The 13,983-nt window shown below is 42.0% G+C and overlaps 1 protein-coding gene across 6 annotated transcripts in view; it reads right to left on the bottom strand.

Annotated features, from left to right (window-relative positions):
* Nucleotides 1–13,381, bottom strand: part of SLC46A3 (solute carrier family 46 member 3) — a 33,167-nt gene extending 19,786 nt beyond the window's left edge. For 2 of the 6 annotated variants that reach the window (XM_073340784.1, XM_073340775.1), the window contains exons 1-4: nucleotides 13,104–13,381; nucleotides 11,700–11,913; nucleotides 1,804–2,677; nucleotides 1,267–1,350 (exon numbers count right to left, since the gene is read on the bottom strand). In XM_073340784.1, coding sequence (XP_073196885.1) covers nucleotides 1,267–1,350; nucleotides 1,804–2,677; nucleotides 11,700–11,913; nucleotides 13,104–13,366 — 1,435 coding nt within the window. In that variant the 5' untranslated portion in view covers nucleotides 13,367–13,381. The other 4 variants (XM_073340802.1, XM_073340811.1, XM_073340819.1 and 1 more) reach the window with 4 other exon arrangements.
* Between the last annotated feature and the right edge of the window lie 602 nt (nucleotides 13,382–13,983).

Below are 13,983 nucleotides of genomic sequence, written 5' to 3' on the forward strand. Positions count from 1 at the left end.
TGATGGAGAAGCCACCATCACCCTTGGTAAATAATTCCAATGGTTAACTGCAAACAACGTTAAAAAATTATGCTTTATTTCTGGCCTGAATTTGTCTAGCTTCAGCTTCCAGCCACTGGATTCTGATATACTTTTCTCGGTTAGATTGAAGAGCCCATTATTAAATATTTGTTCCCCATGTAGATCCAAATAGACAGTAACCAAGTCACCCCTTAATCTTCTCTTTGTTAAGCTAAATAGAATGAGCTCTTTGAGTCAATCACTATAAGGCAAACTGTCTCCTACATCAAGCCACTCAACTATAGGCAATCCTAAAGAAAGATATTTCCACATTTGTAGTTCCTTGGCAATGTGAATGATTAGAGACCAGTACAGATAAAAACATCTTTGTTTCGCTAAATATATTATCAATATGAATAGCTTAAGAGAAACTCCTTTGCAATAAATGATCTGGCACTTTCACAAAGTATCAGTTTGGCTACTCAAAATTCTGTGAGAGCATTCGGAGCTAAAGGTGCCAAAATATGGTACATACATACTTCAAACAATAAGCTATTCTTTACCATCTTTAAAATTAAAAAAAAAAAAATCAATGAAATCCTTCCAGAATAACAGGCTTCATTTCTGCACTACACTATATAGACTGTTTTTAGTTTGAAATCTAAACATCCATGGTTTTACATAGGTAAGAATTGATGTTATGTCCTCTGGGAAATTTACTATAGCCATGAGGCAGTGGTGCACAACTCAGTATCACAGTCCTTAATTGTTTCTTTTCATCCTTTCAAGTGTTTCAAAGATTGGCCGTTCACCCTGTGTAATGGCTGACTAAACATGAGATTTATTTATCTCTCTGAATGTGAAAACTTGCCAAATGTTAAAAGCACTTGTCAAGTCACAACTGTATAACAAATCTTTAACTCCACTTCAAGTTTTCAGAGGATCACTATTTTTAACCAAAACGCTAACCAATCTTTTAGGGTTTTTGTTTTTTTCCCCAAAGGAGAAATTTTGACCAGGTGTTATCATCTAATCTTGTTTACATTAACTTGGAAACAAAAGTCACAAGGATTTTACTGAAATAAAGTAGTGTGATAATAGATAGAGCCTGAAATTAAAGAAATTACCTTTAAAAGCTAGTACAAGCAAAAAAAAAAAAAAAAAAAGGAAACTCTGCACACAAATATGTTCAAAACATTTTATAATTTAGAGCCTATTTGTTTGAAGATGCCTAATGACTGTGTTTCTTTAATAAATTCAACTCACCTTGTTCACTGGTCAGAACCACTTTTGACATCATGGACCGTAGAACTGGAATGGGCATAAAACATAGGAGAGAGGGCACTCTCACTGCAAAACAATATAATTAGTCATGAGTCACTCAGGTAACAGCACTTTTAGAATTTAAAGGTGAACTGCCATTTTTTTTTAAATGGTCTAACTGCATTTTATGTACTGAAGGCCCCAAATAGTAAAAGCAATAGAAGATTCAAACCATAACTACTATTGTATGTGACACAATCATCTTAAATTATCTTAGCACAGAGAAACATTGATAAATCCAGTGTATATATGTGATATTAAAAGCAAAAAGCTATAAGGAAGTGCTTTCATTAACTTGCCACACTTTTCATTTTTGAATTTACACTTAAAATCCAACATGGATTTGATTGAACATTACTTTTTTGTTGTTGTTTTTAAACATATCTTTAGGTTTTTTTAAGGGATCAGCTGGCTTAATTATATAGAATATAACACTTTTCATGTATTTCATGAATCTAAAGGGCCTGCTTTTGAACTCACTTAAAAACATGAGCAGTGTAGTTTTGGCAAAGGCAGCCATGACCATTCCTCCAATGTAAGAAAATATCCCAATGAAGACAATATAGATGTCCCTGAGACAATGTGAAAAAAAGTATATTCCTAAAAAACTGGTCAGAGAAACAGAAGTGAATGCAGCTGCTCCATATCCTATGTAGAGTTCATTCCAGCAGAGAGGTTCATCCAGTTCATACAATGTAAAAAGAGAACTCCCACCAATCAAGGTAAAAAAATACATCATGAATGTAAAAAGCAATACAATGATTAAAGTTCGTTTTTTATAAGTGGAAGTTTTAAAAAGCATGTACACTCCAGAAAATGTTTCTTTAAGGCCTTCAGTACAAGATACTAATGCATGTTGCTGGAATTCAGGTACACGTACTGTATCCTCCAGCCAAAATGTAATATAGAAAATATTAATAAAGTGAAGCAGAGAAGCAACCACAAATGTCCAGGGAAAGCCTAATCCTCTTATGAAGTAGCCGGAAGTCAGTCCTGCTAATCCAGATACAAGTCCAAAAATCAAATCGACCACAGCTATACGTATCGTTTTCTGCTTCTCTTCATTACATAGGTCAGCTATAAAGGCAAAGGCTCCTCCGAGGAAAGTTGCCATGCTTCCAAACAGTGAACCAAAAAATACAACTGCAAAGAAAATAGAGAGGGATAGGGAGAAATACGAGAATGCACCGAGGAAAGCATTGGATATAAAAGCTCCCACTGAAGGCAGAACTAAAGATTTTTTGCGTCCATGACGATCCCCATCAGCTACAAGGACAAGGGCAACCAAAATGCTGGGAACTGCGCCAGTTAAGTCCAACTGCATAAGAAAAAGAGAGGCCTTTTCTTGGACTTCCTGCAAATGAGGAAAAAAAAAAATATGAAACAGTTACGTATCCAAAAAATTCTACTTCTGTAACCTTTGTCCTTCCTCTCCCTTCCCTTAATATTGTCACTCTTTCGTGCTGTATTTTAACTTAGGACATGATCCTGAACTCTCTTATTCAGGCAAGTAGTCCTTACTTGATGAGTAGTCCCAATGGAGTCAACGAGACTACTGTTGTGAGCACGCATTTGCAAGTTCAGGCCCCTATGCTGTGAGCCCTTCAGCAACATTGGTCTGCTTCTGCTCTTACTGAAGTCAGTGATAAAACTACTAGTAGTTTATGGCCAGACGCTGATTCCCTTACTCACACGTAATCATACTGAAACATGCAATTTAATGCAGAGAAGGGGGATCAGAAACTGGCCCTGAATGGGATTATTACAGAGCCTATGGTATTTTACTTATCTGTAAAGTGCCATGCATATTGATAGTGCTATATCAATAAATAATAATGCACATCAAGGAGATACAGTAGAACCTCAAAAAGAAAAGGAGTACTTGTGGCACCTTAGAGACTAACCAATTTATTTGAGCATGAGCTTTCGTGAGCTACAGCTCACTTCATCGGATGTATCAGAGTTACCAACACCTCAGGAATGGAGGTCGTTTATAACTCTGAAATGTTTGTAACTGAACAAAACGTTACAGTGGTTCTTTCAAAAGTTGACAGCTGAACATTGACTTAATACATCTTTGAGACTTTACTATACAGAAGAAAAATGCAGCTTTCTAACCCTTTTACTTTAAATGAAACAAACACAGAAACAGTTTCCTTACCTTGTCAAATCTTGTTATTAAACTTTCCCTTTATTTTTTAGTAGTTTATGTTTAACACAGTACTGTAATGTATTTCGGGTTTTTTAAAAATTTTGTTTCTGCTGCTGCTTGATTGCATACTTCCAGTTCCAAATGAGGTGTATTGTTGACTGGTCAGTTCATAACTCTGAGGTTCTAGTGTATTGCATAAAAACTAATCATACTAACACATCTATACTTAATATTATCACATAGTATCCCATGACACGAGAAGCAAGACATGAGAAGTAATTCTTCCACTCTACTCCAAGCTGATAAGGCCTCAATTGAAGTACTGTGTCCAGGTCTGGATGAAGACAAAGATGAAGACAAATGGGAGAAAGTCCAGAGGAGAGCAACAAAAATGATTGAAGGTCTACAAAACATGACCTGTGAGGAAAGACTGAAAAAACTGGGCTTGTTTAGTTTGGAAAAGAGAAGACTGCGGGGGGACATGATAACAGTTTTCTGCTACACATAGGTGTGGGAAGTAGGAGTGTAGGGGGTGCTGCAGCACCTCCAGCCCATGCCCAGGGCTCCACTCCTGGCCCCACATTGGGTCCCAGCAGCTGGCCCCGCACCCGCAGCTCTGCTTCCAGCCCCAGCTCCCGGCCCCCTTACCCCTGTCCGTGTCCCCCTCCCAGAGCCCTGGCGTAAGGGGGGTGCGAGGTAAAACATTTGGGGACCACTTCTTTACAGTTCCTTAGCTGGCTTCCAGCACTCCCACTACAAAAAGTGTTCCAGCGTCACTGCCAGTACATAAAAGGCTGTTACAAGGAGGAAAGTGAAAAATTGTTCTCCTTAACCTCTGAGGATAGGACAAGAAGCAATGGGCTTAAATTGCAGCAAGGACAGTTTAGGTTGGACATTAGGAAAAACTTCCAAACTGTCAGGGTGGTTAAGCACTGGAACAAATTGCCTTGGGAGGCTGTGGAATCTCAGTGACTGGAGGTTTTTAAGAACAGGTTAGACAAACACCTGTCAGGAGTGGTCTAGTTATTATGTAGTCCTGCCTTGAGTGCAAGGGACTGGACTAGATGACCTACTGAAATCCCTTACAGTACTACACTTCTATGACCCTCAACAGGTCTGTGAAGTCTTCCTGCAGAGCGTCAGTGTGAAGTACCTGGATAATTTACCTACCAGATGCAAATACATTTAATACCAGTGGAAAGGATTTCTCAGGCTCAGAAAGCCTCCAAATCACTAACCTCCAGTATCTCCCCAGCCCTCCATTGCCCCTGGTCCCCACTGCCTCCCTACCCACCTCTCCATTCACAGCTTAATTTGTTCCCCCGCTTGCCAGGGTTGAGTAAGTCTGCTATGAAAAGTGATATTAACAAACCTACAAATATCAGTCTTCACAGGAGCAGACTTACTACTTAGCAAGTCTAAAAAAAAAAAAAAGCAAAAGAAACAACCACAAAAAAGGCAAGGATGTGCAAAGCACCTTATTTATGGTTCTATTCGGTTTAGGTCCAGTAAAGAATAGAGACAACTGTATATAATTTTTATTACTGAGTCTGAAAAAACCCTACATAAATAAATTACAATGATTTGGACATGGATATGTGCATATTTATTTGTTTTTCCTAAAGTTAATTAAGTATTTTAGGAAAAACCGTCAGAGCGGCCACCAAAAAATTTCTTGTGAGAACCCCAGTCTAGACAGCGAGAAAGGAAGCAACCTGATCAGCACAAAAAGAGGGACGGGCCCTGTCTACAGAGTGCAGTGGTGCAAAGGAAAGACAAGCATCATGAAAGGAGAGTAGTGGTGTTAGGAAAGGAAGTGATTTATCCTAAAGAGTGAGAGAGGGGAGCATGGGAAGGGAAACTACTTGCTCTGCAGAGACAGCAGCAATGAGAAGGGAAGCAATAGCCTGCAGACAAATGGGCACAACGAACAAAGCAGAGGCATCTTGTGAGACAAGGATTAACTGCAGTTGTGAAGACCGAGAAAAAAATTGATTCCTGGGTAGCACTTTTTGTACAGTTAAGAAGCAAACAGCTTTACATTCACTGTACTTGTTCCATGTTGTATGCAATGTTTCCTTACTAAAGCTGGTACTCCAATACTAAGCTGGCACACCACAGTGATGAGCATCACAGAAATGCCAATACTCGGTAACAAAACTGTACTTTACCATCCTGTCCCACCCCATCCCACATAGGAATGCTCAGGGTACTGAAAAACCCATACCTAAAACAGTCTAAAACTCATACAGATATGATAGCTAAAAACCCAACGCCCTTAATAACATTAAACAAGAAGAGAAAAATGGCATGTGTGCGTGTGTGTTTTGGAGGAGAAAGTCCAACACAAGCGAAAAAGGGGGCGAGATGCTCAACTCCTGTAAATCACCCATCTCCATTAATTTCACTGGAATTACCATGGCTTGCACCAGCAGATCTAGTTCAATGACAGAGGTGGGGGGACATATGCCACATTTAGAATGCATGAACACGATCAATGACCAGTTCAGGCATTTATAAAGTAAACGAAAATGAACTTAAAAAATTATGGGCCAACTCCTCAGCTCGTTCAAATGAGCACAACTCCATTGAAATCAATGGAGCTACACAGGTTTAGAGCAGCAGAGAATCTGGCCATATTTTCTTAATCTGCAAATCCACTACACTCTAAAATATGATTATACAGAACAAAAAATCCTAGAATACAAAATTAAATGGATGAAAATGAAGAATCCCTTGATTTAAATAAGGCTTTAGTTAAGTGAGGAATGTTGTGCCTAAGGCTGAACAATGACCAGGACAGGGCAAACTGATACTGGCTCATATAATTAAAGAATGTTACATACTAGCAAAGGATACTGTAAGATAAATAATGCTTCAATATAACTCCTCTGAGCTCAGTTAAAAGAGATGTTGTTCAATCCAGCAATCAGAAAGCACCAGCTTTCATTCCAGTGAATTCTGAACCTCTTCTTAATTAATTATAAAGTGAATACATTTACCCAACGCCTATGAGACAATGAATTTAAGTGCCGCAAAGGCCTTATCCACATCTTATATATCTTTACAGACCCCAAATGCTCCCCTATTGTCTTAAAATTTATTTTCTAAATTTGCCCTGACATTGTAGAGATTGAAGAGCCCCTCCCAACCCTAAAAAAAGGGGGGGAAACTACACAGGATGAAGAGAGAGGATAATTTGTCTTTTCCTGAGAGACTGACAGAAACAGAATTTGAGGAACACCACAGCAAAATGTAGGCCCTCTATGTATAAAAGTCACTAATATCATGGACTCCCGGGAAAACCCAGAATACCTGGTGCAAATATAATCTCAGCAAACTGTCTGGAGTTTAAATTTCTCAGCCTCCTGTTTTCACCCACTTGCAGACAGAATTCTTTCTCAGTGTGGAATCCTGGCCCCCTTGAAGCCAACGGAGATTTTACCATTTACATCTATGGGGCAAGAATTTCATGCTCAGATGCTATGGTGATGAGTGTGGTGTAAAACACAGACAGACAGACATGTGATTATTTCAGAGTTTACAGCTACCTGAGGCCTGTATTGATGGAATAATGGGAACTGGAAACAGGCAGGGGATGGGCAACAGAAAAGTTCTGCAGGACAAGATCCCACTTACTGGAGACCCATTGCCCTGAAAGGAGTTATCCAAGTACAGTGAATGTAAAGCTAGTTTTTATTATGCATCCTTTATGTCAAATAATTGCAGTGAGCAACTGTGTGAAAGAGTAAATTCACAATGATCTTGTTGCGAGAAGCCATTTGAAATTCAGCTGACTCATGGTGAATAAGCACTTTGGTTCAGTGCTTTGCATTGAGTGGAAAAGTTTTCTTTTTCCAAGCATGTACTGTCGTGTTTTGAAAAACAGCTTGAATTTCAGGGGCTTTCCAGCAAACGTCAACTACAGAAAAAAAATATCAAACTAAATTTTTACAAAGTTTAACTAAATTTCCAGATCAGAAATCTGCAGCTGGCAGATTTTTCATCATTCGTGGGTTTGTAGTTGCTATAATGAAAACAACATGACAGCATATGACTATGTCTACACTAGTCTAGTACACTATGTCTACACTAGTACGAGTAAAACTTTTGTTGTTCAGGGATGTGAAAAAAACACAGCTGTCTGACATAAGTTTCACCAACAGAAGTGCCAGTGTGGACAGCGCCATGTTTAATTATGCCAACAGGAGAGCTCTTGCCCGTCAGCACAGAGCTGCTACACAGGAGACTTTACAGCAGCACATCTGCAGCGGTACACCTGTGCCACTGTAAGGTCTGTAGTGTAGACATAGCCTATGTCTGACACTAAGAAGCCCTCAATGCCAACTGGCAAAGGGCTCACTGTTCTGTCAGCAACTCCAATAAGGCCTGACAAACTCACTGCACCTAACACATTGCTGTCACAGTAGTTATCCATAAAGAATGTTGTGTGAGGTATGAAATGAAAGCCAATGACACACTGGCCATTAATATCATTGTGAAGAATATGTATTAATACTATATGAGGAACTGTGTACATGTACTGATGATATGCTTTAAAGTCTGTAACCAAACAAACAGAGAAAGAGGCTTCCAAAAGGAAAGATAGGTATCACTGTCACATGTAAATTAAGCATCATGAGCCAAAAACAATGGGAGCTACATTTGCATGTAAAGTCAACAGGAAAAACAGGTTGACAGGGGGGAGGAGGGATGTGAACACAATATGGCACCAGCACAGTGGAGAATAAACAGCAGGAATGCTTTCAGACGTTTACTGGGCTATAACAGGGATGCACGAACAACTCCCATTATCCATTTCACTGAGGAACATCCTTAGTGCAGGGGATGATTTGTGAAGGAATAGATCCTAGATTGACTGAAAACAAGCAAGCTCTGCAGAAAGACTTTTAAGGGTGAGAAACTACTTTAGACAAGGGTTGCAGCCTAAGTTTTTATCTCTGGAAAGTGTGTTATAGTTTTGTTTTATTTGTAACCATTTTTGTTTCCCTTACTCTTTCTCAATACTCATTTGAATCTGTGAATCTCTGTTCTTTGTTAAAAAACAATTACAGTGCTGTGTTGCTATAAAGGACCTAATCCTGAGTTGTAACCATCCAGCTGTGTAAACACCTAGCCATGTGTACACTATCTCTTTAGGGACAGTTTACCGGGTAATTACTGAGAGTGTCCATCGACAGTGGCTGGACACTACCGGGGCGGAGGAGGCGGGGAGGAATGCTTGTGGAAGGTTCAGGGACTGGGATACACCAAGACTTAACCTGCAGGCAAAGTAAGGGCTGGAAAAATTCTGAGGAGTTTGTTTGGGTGGCTAACTGACCATGAGTGCCAGGGAACTGAAAGACAGCAAGTATGTCTCTTACTGAGGCAGGAGGTAACACGTTGACCTCTGGTTCTGGACACCCTGAGAAAGAGTCACAATATGCCAAAATTCATCTACCTAAAACACAGCATGCAGTAAGAGCTAATACTGGATGAAAATACCTGTTGTGGGTGATGTACAAAGACTATTAAGAGAAAAAGCCCAGATCCACAAACCCAACTTTTAGGCACCTTGGAAAAATCACTGGAATTCACAAACCCTGAACTAGGTTCCCTATTCAATTTATGAGGAGAGGTAGGCACCTGAGAATAGAATCCATAAACGCCAGCACATTCTCACTCTTTGTCTAGCCCCATTAATATTTAATTGTTTAATACAAAAAGTGGAATGGCTTCAGCAAAAGAGACCCACCTCAAAATATTCCATAGCCCAGTGGTTAGAGCTTTCCCCAGAGAAGTGGGAGATCCCTCTTCAAATCCCTTCTCCTCACAAGGCAGAGGGGGGAATTGAAACAGGGTCTCCTGTATCTGGGGTGAATATCCTAACCACTGAGGAGCTAAAGGTTATAAAGGGAGGTCTCCTCCTCGTGGCCATTTTGTGAAGAGTTAAGCATGCTCGCTGAATTGGGCCCAGCAAGCAAGCTAGGCAGGCTAACACCTACTTTCACCTGGTTTAAGGACCACACTGGGGCTTAGGCATGAGACAGGTGTCAGGTCACCTGCCTGAGGGAGCAACGCCATGTCCAGAGGCACAAACTTTGACAGCTAGGACACTTTTACAGTGAAAATTTAGGTGCTGAGTGAGATTAGGTGCCTACAGTGTTAGGCTGCAGCTGTGCAGATGGATTGTAGATCACCGTAGGACATAAATCCCTTTTAGATCTGAACCAAAAAACCTTGATCTAGCCAAAAGCATCCACAGTCTTCCACTTCACAAGAACCTCAGGAGACCCTGAGTTCTGGTTCAGGTCAAGCTATTTAAATGTCAAATTGACTTGCAATAGAAGCCTCTCTTCCCCTCCAAAAAGGACAGCTTTGCAGCCAAACATTGCAGCCTTGAGGAGTGGAGAGTTCACGTGTTCTCCTCCTCCTGTGCTCTAAAAGTTATTCCAGTAGCTAGCTTTCCTGCTGTCTGATGCTGGGAGAGAGGCGAGTAAGGTCTCAGCAGCCCAGCCTCAGGGTTTTGAGTTTATTTGTGTTCAATTACATGCTGCAGAGCTAGTGAGATCAGTGCCTACTAGCATCTCTACATGGATTAACAGATTGCTAGAAGGTGCCTCCTACTCCCAATCACCAGAAAGCTGCTGGGGTCTCTTCTTCCCAATTGCAGCTGTGGATCATGCACAGCTGCTTTCTTGCTGTTTAATTAAAGCTCCATGGGTTGGGTCAGCCAGGAAGAGCTGTTTATGCTTCTACTGGACTCTGACTCCCATAGGATAGTATTTGGGAGATAGAAGCCAAGTAAATCAACACTAAAGGGGATTCATGGGAATCATAAATGGCCTACCTTGGCTGATCTGTCAGCCAAAAAACCCGAAAAACAAAACAAGAGTCCTATGGCAAAAATTCAACTTTGCCCTCTTAAGTTTTTCCTTAGCTGACTGGTCTCCTGTCAAATGAGGAAGAACTCATTGTCATGGTAAAAAGTCTGAACTATTCCTTTGAGCAAGTTCAATGGAGTCTACATATGGCATTGACAAGCATGCCCTTGTTATATATAGCAAGTGGGCTACATAAACTTGGATGCTCTACTCTTGAGAAGGGGCAGTGCAGAATACCTAATTAGTAATTTTATGGTAGCAGCCCAGAGATTCAGATCTAGGATTGCACAAAATCCTTCACTTCAAGTGCTACTTAGAGTTTTGTAACAATCTCTTTGTCTGATTTGGGAATGATGTCAACTGATGGTCTCTTATTAACACATGCCTTTTTTATAACTCACAAATCCATGTCAACTACCACTTTCCCCTAAATGTAAAGGAAGCTGTGGTCTAACAGGAGATTCTAATCAATATCTAATTCAAGAAGAGTAAATTGTACAAATAATATTAAAATATGCTTTACATATTTTTTAAAAGGATCATTAATCAAATTGAAGAGTTGCCATCCTTATATTCTGACAATACAGGAAATGAATGTCATCACTGGCATAAATGAGAAATCAGAGATTTTCAAAGTTGTTAAAAGATCAGCTCAATTAAATACATATTTTAAAATTCTCTTTAATTTTCTCCTCCTGGTCCCGCATCCCTGTCTGATGTCATCTCTCTCTGTATAATGCTATATTTATCTAACCATGGCCTTGGTCCTGCAAAGATTGACATACATGCTTAACTTGACACATGGAGAAGTCCCACTGAAGTCAAAGGTACTAATCACACTGTGTAAAGTTAAACACATGCATATGTCTTTGCAGGATCAGGGCCCTGGTTTCTATACTTCTCAGAGTAAGGGCAATATCTTCTTTTTGGGCCAAACCCTCTAAGGGACTGGTTCTCGACCTACAGCCCAATCAGCATACAGCTGCAGCACATCCTCAGGGCCATACAAGTAGTATATATATTGTGTGGATGCTACCCACATAACACATAGAGAGCTGCATAGGCAGCCCACAATGGTAAATAGGTTGAGAACCACTTCTCTAAGATAATGTGCACCCTCAACTCCTAATGACTTCAGAGGGAACTGAATGTCCTCAGCATCTTGCGGAGTTGATTCTTTGTAAACACTATACACACCTATGGCACCACATAGATATTAATGAAATCATAATTTTATAAAAAATAAACCACTGTTAATTTCATATTTATCTAGTACTCACTGCAAATTTTCCTTCGTAATACGTTTTCATTGGTACTTCCCCCTCTCCCCCCGCACTTACCTTCTGTTTGATATAGGTTGGGTTACTTTTGTTTCGTTCACAGTAAGTAGTGTTGTTATTTTCTATTAAACTGGAGTTGCTTGCTTCTTCCCATAGTCTCTGATAAATATACTGCTGAATCAGCGGTGCAGTCAAGAAGGAGGCAAAAGCGTAAATGATGATGACAGGTTCCACTAACAAAACCTTCCTCATGTCTGGATTGCCCTTCAATTCTCTGTTCAGAAAGAAAGAACATGTATTAGCTGTCCGATATGAAAGGAACGCACATACTAGTGTTTCAGAACAGTCTAAAATTCAGGTGGGGGGTTTTGCACATTGCAGAGAGAAAGGAAGCGTCAGATGGTAATTCTCTGTCAGTTAGGGAGGAGCTTACGCTCTGTTTTGAGCCAAGCTCGGTTTTAGATTGCTATTGTGTAATTTATATTGCTTAAAATCTGAGTTACAAATGAGTTGCACATTTAATTCAGTTTCTGTTTTAGCCTGTCAATTATTTAACTAATTAAAAAGAACTGAATGTTTTAAAGGTGGTGATGTCTTCCCCCCTCACTATTGTTCACCTTGTTTATGTTTTGCCATGTTCAGTAGTTTCTTCAAAACATGTATTTTAAAATTCTAAAAGTAGTTAATCAGTAAAAGATCATTTTAAAACTCATATCACACCATTTTAGAGAACCCAAAGGCAGACATCTTTCCTCCCCAAATAAAATGTCAGGTCTTGCTACTCTCTCTGGGGGTGTTTATTCAGCTGCTCCAAGCTATAGCCCAGTTATGCAAAGTCCAGATGTGCAAAATGACCAAAATTACAAGCAGTAGTAGCGAGATCACTTGCTGTTGTGTGACATCACCCCTCCCCCCCCCCCAAAAAACAAACCATTTTCAGTGTTAGCAAAGATTCATGTTTGTGCGTATCTAAGCGTTCAGGTATCAGAGTACATCTGAATGTCTGTGTGGCACGTCTTGGTCTGATAACGTGTGTGTTGCTATCTCAAGTAAGCCTGAGTGACTGTATGCACTGGTCTGAATGCGTCTACACCGCAAAAAAAAAAAAAAAAAAAAAAATGTCTTCACTCACCTTAGCTAAGCCATGTTAAAATAGCAGTGAAGACAGGGCAGAGGGGCTTTTAACTGGGGTGAGCAGATCCAATTCAGCTCTAGGCTCCCCTACGGGCTTCAAGCCAGGGTGCCTGAGTGGCAGGGTGGCTGCTGGCGGCCTCTCTTCCTGTGTGAGTGTGTTGTGTGTGCCCGCCTCTAGGTTCCCGGGCGGGTTCTGGGGGGTGCTCCAGTCCCGATGTGCCTCCCCCGCGCGGGCTGGGGGGTGGGGGTGCACGCTCAGCCCGCGCTGGGAGCGCCGGGTGCAGTGCGCTGGCTGGGGGAAGAGGAGAGATGCCCCGGCGGCGCCCTCACCTCCTCTGCAGTGCCCGCCGCTCGCGGCCGCGAATCCCCCGCCGGCTGGCGCCCGCAGAGCTCCGACCCAGGCCGCGGCAAGGACCCGTGCCCCCCGGCCAGCTGCTGCGCCAGGCTGCTCCCAAACAGGGACGCGTCAAAGCCGGAACCCGCTCATTGGGTGCCGGCTCACGGAGCCTGTCCCACGGAGCGCAGCGATTGCTCATCCCCCGCGCCACTCGCCCCGGCCCGGCCTCCCCTTGGCTCCGTCCCCCGGCGGGCATGAGACAACACCTGCCAGCCCCGCAGCGCGCCCCGGGCCACCCGGCACCTTCCCTCCCGCCCCCGCCCGATCCAGCCGGGGCCCCAAGCGTCGCCTGTTCCCCTCCCCCGGGCCCCGCCGCGCGGCGGAACGGGCCCCTGGGGGTTTCCGCGGCGGACGGGGAACCCCGGCCTTCTGGTTCTGCTGCAGCCACGCTGCTAAGGGAGCTCAGGCTGGATCCACTCCCCGACGGGGCGATCAGGCAGTTTGCCTCTGCCATTCCCATCCCACTGGGATGTGGCGTGGAAGAGGCATTCTCTGAGCCTCAGGCCCCGCTTAACCCCATGAAATCTAGACACCTGCTCATTGGGTTTGGGTATGGAAACTGGTCAGTGAAGTAGCTGGCCTGGGGGTGAAAACAAATCACTAGCATCCGCCATGTTGTGACTTTACTTCCCCCTGAAATGGCAAGGTAATGGAGCAAATAATTATACAATCAATTTGCAAACACCTAGAAGATAATAAGGTGATAAATAACAGTCAGCATGGATTTGTCAAGAACAAATCATGTCAAACCAACCCGATAGCTTTCTTTGAGAGGGTAACAAGTCTTGTAGATGGGGGAAGCAGTAGACGTGG

This window comes from Lepidochelys kempii, chromosome 1 (genome assembly GCF_965140265.1).
Source record: "Lepidochelys kempii isolate rLepKem1 chromosome 1, rLepKem1.hap2, whole genome shotgun sequence".
Taxonomy (NCBI): Eukaryota; Metazoa; Chordata; order Testudines; family Cheloniidae; genus Lepidochelys; species Lepidochelys kempii.